This window comes from Anolis sagrei, chromosome 5 (genome assembly GCF_037176765.1).
Source record: "Anolis sagrei isolate rAnoSag1 chromosome 5, rAnoSag1.mat, whole genome shotgun sequence".
Lineage (NCBI taxonomy): Eukaryota > Metazoa > Chordata > Lepidosauria > Squamata > Dactyloidae > Anolis > Anolis sagrei.
The window spans coordinates 32,459,913-32,469,298 of NC_090025.1; the positions used below are offsets into that span (position 1 = coordinate 32,459,913).

At 41.7% G+C, this 9,386-nt stretch overlaps 1 protein-coding gene across 4 annotated transcripts in view; it reads left to right on the plus strand.

Annotated features, from left to right (window-relative positions):
- The window catches only part of ALPK1 (alpha kinase 1), an 83,073-nt gene extending 79,733 nt beyond the window's left edge, over nt 1-3,340 (plus strand). For all 4 annotated transcript variants that reach the window (XM_067468645.1, XM_067468646.1, XM_060779077.2 and 1 more), the window contains one exon: nt 435-3,340. In XM_067468645.1, coding sequence (XP_067324746.1) covers nt 435-634 — 200 coding nt within the window. In that variant the 3' untranslated portion in view covers nt 635-3,340. The remainder of the gene's footprint in view (nt 1-434) is intronic.
- Nucleotides 3,341-9,386: the final 6,046 nt, after the last annotated feature.

A 9,386-nucleotide genomic window follows, 5' to 3' on the forward strand; every position in this document is an offset into this window, starting at 1 on the left:
GAGCTAAGAAAACTGCAAACCAAAGAAGACATATACTTCAGGAAATAAACAACACATTATAAACAGACAAAGAATTAAATAGAGGAGGCTTGAGAAGGTTGCTATTTCCAACAACTCCAGCTAGCAAGGCCAGTGTCCATGCAGCCTGAAGACTTCTGAGAGCTGCAGCCCAAAAAGTCCAAAAAGTAGATTTTTATAAGTTATATCTAGACATAACTAGTGGAAATGTTACTCTTTCTATTACAGCCTATGCATGCTCTCAAAATCTAGTCCAGAAAATTGGGAAAATTAATCAGATATATGGATGGCACACCTGTTGTGCAATAGGAAGTACACACCTTCAGCGCTGAATGGATGGAATGCATTAGATCTGTAAAAAAAACTATGTTAGTACCTCTTTTGTGAAAATAAAAAAAACTATTTTTCTTTTTCAGGGTGGGTGACTGGTAATGGGAAAGGCCTCATTTATCTTACAGATCCTCAGATTCATTCTGTATCTCAGAAAGATGCATCTTGCCTGACAAACTTTGGAAAGAAAGGAATATACTATTTCTTCAACAGTCAGCACACAGAATGTAATGACATTTGTCACCACCTTTCTCTAACAAGACCATCAGTGGAAAAACTGAACTGAGCTTTGGCAAAATTAAGGTGGTTTTCCAAGAGACTCTTAAGTTAATACACAACAGTATTTTCTGCATCACAGTACCCAATCCAATCAAGTCACATTTTCAGTTTTCTTTGTGCAGTAGCAGCAATCCCATGAAGCACCATCTTTTTAATGCTACTTCTCCCCTGACATGGCCATGTGGAGAGTGGGATATAGGATCATAAAATCATAGAACCATAGTATTAGATGGCACTACAAGATACAGAATGGGGGACGCCTGGCTCGAGAGCAGTACGTGTGAAAAAGATCTTGGAGTCCTTGTGGACAACAAGTTAAACATGAGCCAACAATGTGATGTGGCAGCAAAAAAAGCCAATGGGATTTTGGCCTGCGTCAAGAGGAGCATAGTGTCTAGATCTAGGGAAGTCATGCTACCCCTCTATTCTGCCTTGGTTAGACCACACCTGGGATATTGTGTCCAATTCTGGGCACCACAATTCAAGAGAGATATTGACAAGCTGGAATGTGTCCAGAAGAGGGTGACTAAAATGATCATGGGTCTGGAGAACAAGTCCTATGAGGAGTGACTTAAGGAGCTGGGCATGTTTAGCCTAAAGAAGAGAAGGCTGAGAGGAGATATGATAGCCATGTATAAATATGTGAGAGGAAGCCACAGGGAGGAGGGAGCAAGCTTGTTTTCTGCTTCCTTGGAGACTAGGACGCGGAACAATGGCTTCAAACTACAAGAGAGGAGATTCCATCTGAACATGAGGAAGAACTTCCTGACTGTGAGAGCCATTCAGCAGTGGAACTCTCTGCCCTGGAGCCTGGTGGAGGCTTCTTCTTTGAAAGCTTTCAAACAGAGGCTGGATGGCCATCTGTCAGGCGTGACAGATGCAACATGCAATATTCCTGCTTCTTGGCAGGGGGTTGGACTGGATGGCCCATGAGGTCTCTTCCAACTCTTTGATTCTATGATTCTAAGAACCAACCAATCCAACTTCCAACCATGCAAGAACACACAATCAAATCATCCCCGACAGTTGGCCATCCAGCTTCTGCTTTAAAAACTCCAGAAAAGGAGACTCCATCCCCCTCCCAGGCAACACATTCCACTGTTGAACAGTTCTTACTATCAGGAAATTCTTCCTAATGTTTAGGTTGAAAATATAGCTAAATAGCATGTAGTGGTGGGGCTTTAACCTTAGTTCTTATTCAAGGACAGCTAAGATATAAATATAATTAATAAGTGAATTGGCATAAATAAGGCAGTAAACATGTCTTCAGGTACAAGGTTCGACATATGGTCCAACTCTTCTTTTTCAACCATCATCATTATCTTGTCACCTCTTGTTCCTGTTTTATAGACTTCAGTTTAAATCTTCCACCTTCTGTAGATATGTTAAGAATACTAAGGGAGATTTCGTTTTTGCTCTGCTCCACTAACTGTTGTCAGTCCTTTCCCTGGTCTTTTGGTGGTGGGCTTGCACTCACAAAGTGGAGAGGAGGGGATTATACTCTTGCTTCCAGCTATATAATATTTTCAGCCTGTTCCTGGTTTGACATCCATTCTCTTTGAATGTTTTGTGGAAAGGGTGCTGTCCACAGGCATCAGCAGAGCACGCCCTGAGTAAAAGCAGCTGCTGCTTTTCCTTTTTCTTTCACAAATTATGAAGCCATCTTTTGTGTTTTTAGATCAAAGCTTGTCATTCATGGATGTGACCTCCCTGGACTTTTGTCAGCTACCACCTGGAGAACTGGAAATAACCCAGAGCGGAATTACCCTCATTCACTTTTCAAATATTCAAGGGAGGAGGGGATAGACTAATGTCACAGATTCCAGTGGTCTTCCAAGCCCAAAGCGCAGTGCCATGGGACTGTCACCTGCACAAGGATGATAGAAATGAATGGGACAGACACAAAAGCAACACCCCTTGCACAATCTCCATCTTTTATTTTTGCATTGGGGCTGGTGTAGAACAACTTTGCAGTGAGCTGTGCCTCTAATCCCACCTCCCACCCATTAAAAGCACTGTCAGTGCCACTTTCCCCATGTTAAACAATGATGGGATCCCTGCTATAGACCAGACATCTGTTTCATACCACCCTGTCATTTGGCTTTCTTTTGAACAGATCTAAAGGCCATTTCACATGACCCTGGATTTATGCCAAAATGTGGCTTGGCAATGTGTAGACGACACTTGTGCAGAGAAATGGTTGCATGCCTGCTTCACTATGCACTTGGTTTCCCCAATGCTCCCCTCCCAACTTTGCTTTGTTGCTCTTACCCCTTTGGGTGGCATGGCATCATATGAACATAGAAGAAAACAAGAACTTCATTCAATATATTGCACCCCCTTAAGAGAGTTGCCATATGAATTCAATTAGCAAGCATAATGATCAACTCATATTTCAACACAAAAGTAATCACATTAGATGAGAATCTTAAATGGCATAGCACCAGTGATTTGCAAGGGTATGCATTATGGGATATTGTTTATATTGCTCTTTACAAAGATTATACGCATAATATATGCAGGTAATGTGGATTGCAAATGAAAAACACTAACACTACTATGGCTGAGATTCTACAATGGCTTGCATAATGTAAATCTACACTCACAGGTAAGTGGTGGTGGTGGTGAAATATCACTGTTCTAAATACTAGCATGCTGGATTGCAGTATATCTGTGATATTCTGAACATGATGTATTAAAGAAATTAAGGATATTTTTGCAATGTGGGTTGCATATATTAAGAACCTCCACAAGAGTTTGATACTGACAGGATTTGGGTCTGTATGTTCTCAACATTCACAAACCACCAATTATGACACCTATTTCAGTAGAACTCTTGGATCAACTGCATGGAGTATTATTACAATCAAGAATTCTCAAGTAGAGCTGTGTTGTTGTTTGCCTTCAAGTCATTTCTGACTTATGGCTACCCTAAGATGAACCTATCATGGGGTTTTCTTGGCAGAACTCATTCAGGGGTTTGCCCTTGCCTACTCTGGAGTTGAAAGAGCTGAAAAAGTGTAACTCACCTATTGGGTTTCCATGAATGAGCAGGGATTTGAACACTGGTCTCCCAGTGTCCAAATCCAGTCAAATCACTACACCATTCTGGCTCACCTGCTCTGCAATCCAGAGTCAGAGTCATTTTTATGACCAACACCCTAAATGGGTAAATGAAACAACAAAATCCATGTACGAGTTGTGTTTTTAAGTCAGGAATACTTCACTGCCACAACCTTTATGTGTATATTCTTTCACTGAATTGGAAATTCGAATTTTGGCGAATCACTTCAGAATAACTAGAGTGCCACAAACAAGTATGAGAAATCATTTGCTTACCTGTCACCTCCTAAAATCAACATTTCGAATTGGAAGAATCCAGAGTTGGAAGAATCCACGAGGGTCATCAAATCCTACCCCCTGCTATGTAGGAGTACAAAACAGTCTTGTTGGATGACCTTTGAGCCTCTGTTAAAAGTATCTCGGCATTGGTGGATGCTGGCTCTGGTTTGGGGGTTAGAGAAACTGACCGGGATTTTGATATAATTTTTAAAGGAGTTGCCCAGTGCTGAACCTTTTTGTCATTACAGTTCATCTTAGATTGCTCCCCTGAAGTTCAGCTACATTCAGAATGGTTTTCCCTTTCTACTGACCTGGGAGCCACTGTTAACACTGATGTGCCATATTGGCAAAAAGGGAGTCCAAGACTACAGAAGAAGAGCTGCACATATGGTGCCGTTATAAATTCAGATAGATGCCTGCAGCGTTTATGTCAAGCACATACATGCATGCATCATATGCCCATGTACATTGAGTGTGCATTGTGCAGCTTTGTTTTTCAGTTTGAACTGGATAATGCAATCAATGGGTAATGCCTCCCCTTTCCATGTGACTTAACTGAATATTTCCTAATACTTCTGGTCTTATATATCCAGTGTGACTTCTTGCATCCTCGGTCATATGTTGCTCCCTTTAAAGCAGCGTTTCTCAACATGGGGGTCAGGACCTCTGAGGGGGTCATGAGGGGGGTGTCAGAAGGGTCACTGAAGACCATCAGAAAACACAGTCTTTTCTTTTGGTCATGGGGGTTCTGTGTGGGAAGTTTGGCCCAATTCTATCATTGATTGGGTACAGAATGCTCTTTGATTGTAGGTTAACTATAAATCACAGCAACTACAACTCCCAAATGTCAAGGTGTATTTTCCCCAAACTCCACCAGTGTTCACATTGGGCATATTGAGGATTCATGCCAAGTTTGGTCCAGATCTATCACTGTTTGAGTACACTGTGTTATCTGGTTGTAGGTGAAGGTCAATGCCACCAAAATCTTCCAGTACTTTCCGTTGGTCATAGGAGTTCTGTGTGCCAAGTTTGGTTCAATACCATCATTGGTGGAGTTCAGAATGCTCTTTGAATGTAGGTTAACTATAAATCCCAGCAACTACAACTCCCAAATGACAAAATCAACACACACACCCAACCCCACTGGTATTCAAATTTGGGCATATCAGGTATTTGTGCCAACTTTGGTCCAGTGAATGAAAATACATCCTGCATACCAGATATCTACATTATGATTCATAACAGCAGCAAAGTTACAGTTATGAAGTAGCAACAACAATAACTTTATGGTTGGGGGTCACCACAACATGAACTGTATTAAGGGGTCGTGGCATTAGGAAGGTTGAGAACCACTGCCTTAAGGTGACTTGGCTTTCATAACTGACGTAGTGGATCTGCTCTAGGCTTCATTCAAGATTTCAAATGCGCTGTCTAAAGTGCTGAACACCCCAAAGAAGCATTCATCTATTTTCACCCTGATGTTGACACCAGTAATTCCTTCAAAATTATCTTTACCTCTCTATCGCTCCCTTTTCAACCACAAATTTTTCCATTGTTATTTTTAACGGTATGCTATTACAACAAGAATGAAATGCTCTGCCACATAAGGGCGGGAAATGGATAAGCATATTTTGATCAGGGCCACTTTTACTTATTTAGTGGGTATTCTGAATTGAAAAATAATGGTAGCAACATTCCCCTCCCCTCCATCCTAAATGGCATGTATTTATCAGGCAACTGTAATTTCATAACAAAGTTTGGCTTAACCAAAAAACAAAACAAAACAAAAACTAGCTTTTGTTTCTGAAACTACATGTTGTGTGGCTGTTTCTTCATGCTGTCATTGTTATCTTAGTAATGTTTATGCTGCATTGTTTGAGTACACAAATGCTCTGTCACAGTTCAGAGCCAGGGAAGAAATTAGGTGTAACGAGTAGAAAACTGGAGGGAGAAAAAGAAAAGGGGAAAAATTAAATCTCTTTATTATGGTGCGTAAAATCTTCAGGGTTGGGAAGCTTTGCAGCTGCGCAGGAAGAAAAAATGCATTCAGAAAAAATAATGCTGGTGTGAATAATCCTTTTCTAGAGCCTTGCTTACAGCCTGGCTCCAGCTTTGTCAGGTGAACTTGAACTGGGCCATCAGCTTTGCTTTGCTTTGCTTTCCCACTGCACACTGTCTATCACCCGAGGGCATTCAGCATCTTGACTGTTTGAAAAAGCGAGCTCACAATCCATCAATGAACTCAGAGTCACTTTCTCATAGAAAAGTAAAATCGGCATGTGACGGTACACTCAGCTCCCGGGCTTCACAGATTAAAACGATACACGATGGCTCACGTGCTCCTGGGAAGATTATGTCAGTTAGCGTGTCACACAGCCAAGAAAGACTAAAGCTTGTCCACACATGAAAACACCAGATTTAACCAAGTGGCCAGTGTTCTGTCTGTGGAAGGGAGGCGGTTATGTTTTCTGAACTGTTGCTAAGTTAAAATATACAATATATAAGGATTTTGTTTCAGTTCATTTTTTAAAAGAGTTTACTCAAGTTTTCACTCTTTCATTAAAAAAGAGTTGCAATCCTATTAGAATCATAGAATTGAAAGAGACCAAAGGGGCCATCCAATTCAACTTAATGAACAATATTGAAAGTTAGACACACTGCCTTGTAATTATTTCCTGTTCAGACTTAAAATAGTGGCAGTGTGCCACAATGGGAAATGCCCCCCCCCCCAAAAAAAACCCACCTACAATCCAGCCAGCCAAACGAAAGGGGCCACAGTGGCACAACAAGTTAAACTGTTGAGCTGCTGAACTTGCTGACCGGAAGGCTGACGGTTTGAATCTGTGGGATGGGTCAGCTCCCGCTGTTAGCCTCAGCTCCTGCCAACCTAGAATTTTGAAAACATGCAAATATGAGTAGATCAATAGGTACTGCCCCGGTAGGAAGGTAAATGGTGCTCCATGCAGTCATGCTGGCTACATGACCAGGAGGTGTCTACAGACAACACAGGTGCTCATTGATGAGCACCACCCCCAGAGCCGGAGATGAAGGGGGAAGGCTTTGTCTTTATCTGTGTGCCTCTGTTTCATTGTTTTGAGGCACTGAATGTTTGCCTTGTGTCTCTATATGCTGGAATCCACCCTGAGTCCCCTTGGGGCTGATGAACAGGTCACTAAAGGGTGGTATGTACTATTTCTGAAAACAGGTTCCGGGTGGTTCAGAGGATTTGGCTGCTGAATCCATGAAAATGAGCCAGGCAGGGGGCAGCCGAAGCCCTATCTGGAACAGATCACAGCAGCCAGATCTTTTTGGCTAATGGGGGCTAATAGGAACCAAAGGGGCTGAGCAAGTTGCACTCTACCTGAGAAAAGCTGGTGTTCCTTTACTTTCTTCCCTTGCAGCCTCCTTCATCCCTTCCCGAAGCCCCCCCCCCCCCATACTACCATGAATGATTGTTTTCTGTTATGCAGTTTCATTACCACCATTCAAAAGACAATTCTTCAGAACTATGAAGTATAAATTTCAATTCAATACCTTTCCATGTAAACATTAAAAGTTCAGGAAAATTGTTATTGAATATAATGTAAGATGCTCAGATTTGCATATCTATATGGTCAAAATCTTGATGGAAAAGGTTAGCAGAAGAAAGAGAATGAAAGCAAGCACTTGGATCAAGTAGCACACTACTATTCATCTCAGAACCAATGTGTCAATGCCCCATCAATATCAATTATCATCAGAATTATGCACCACTTCATTTTTCACCTGAATAGTTAGTGCCTTACTATTTGCAGCATTGCTGCTTCCCAGCATGCATAAATCTACGGTAACAATTAAGATGGAAACAGTGTTAATTGTTCATTTAGAAGAATGGGCAAAACGGAGGTGGCAGGGTGGCCTAGGTCCCCCCCCCCTTTGGATTAAATACGGCCTGAGTGTAATCAGCTATGATGATGAAATCATCTCTTCATCCATCTGCAAGGCAAGAGCTGAATGAACAGAGGCTCAACCACTGCAAACTGTTGAGAGGCTGAGCTGCAGCCGCTACCAGGTCCCTCCTCCCAAAGCACAAGCACATGTGCTACATTTATCAATAGTCAACCATCGGGATAATTGAGGGGAGAGCACTTGGTGTAAGCAATCTCTCTATGGATCTGCCCTTTGCTTTTACTGCAGGATGACATTGGCGTGTTCACAAGGCACTTGCCATGTGGGGATTAGTGAGGCTCAAATCATCATTCCAGATCTTTCCCTGAATGTTCCATTTTGAAGAAGGAAAACATTTTTAAAAGCACAATCCAGAAAATAAAGAAAAACAAACAGAGTGCCAATCAGTTCTATTGATTTCAACAACAGAAACAGAAGAATGGGCTTAGCTTTCTTTCTCTGACATCAGTGGGATTTCAGAATGCTTATAGTTGGCTGGATGTTGCCTTAAGTCTGAAGCCCAGTTACCAATTTTGTTTGTTTTATAAACTACCCTTCATTCACAAAAGAAAGGAGGGAAGTATTTTAGCCAGTTTCTCAGTAAATGGTGTTGGCTAGGGTCTTTGCATTTTCTGGCCAATACAATCAAAGGGACTGAGCTGACTGGCAATCACTTGGTAGCACTTAACTTGTGGGATGCCCTTTCCAGAGACCTGACTTGGAACCTGAGCTTTCTTTCTGGCACCACATTCTGTCACAGGGCTTTCTTGGTAAGTTCTGCTCAAAGTAGACTTGTGATTGTTTTCCTTTGTGGCGGAGTAAGTGTAACTTGCCCAAAATTACTCCAAGGATTTCCATGACTGAGCATAGATCCATACCCTTACTTGTGGTGTACTTAAAGGGACACATAGATATCTCTAAAGCCTATCCCCCTTACCATATTATTTTAGCCCACAATTGTCCTGTAATCAGGTTTTATGCAAGATCAGAGGTTCCTAAGACTTAGAACTCAATACATTTTGCTAAAAGCATGAGATTGTGTTAGCAATGTACTTAGCAGCTTCTCCCAATTTTTCTGCTTTTAGGGTTAATCATGGTAAATTCCAAGGATCAGCATCTTTGAGAATTCCTTAAAAATTACGTTGAAATGAATATCCTGCCTCACTGTCATAGAAGTCACAAGCCACTAGCCACAACTGGAGATATCTTCCCAGGAGAAAATATCAATCTGATTTCATTATTATAAAGGGAAGGTCTTATGGAAAAGTAAGCTAAAAATGCTTGTATTCATTTGTACCTCACCATCATCTCCCCAAAGGGACTCAAGGCAGCTCACAGAAGCACTTCAAGTGCTGCATATAAACAATTTTACTTACTTAGGTAGCTCAAGGATTATTGTCTTCCAGCTGTGGTGTCTTGGCGGTCCGTAGGTGGCTGCGGAGCCCTATTCTTGATCCGCAGCTTCTCCCGCAGTGAGGACATCGGTTTCC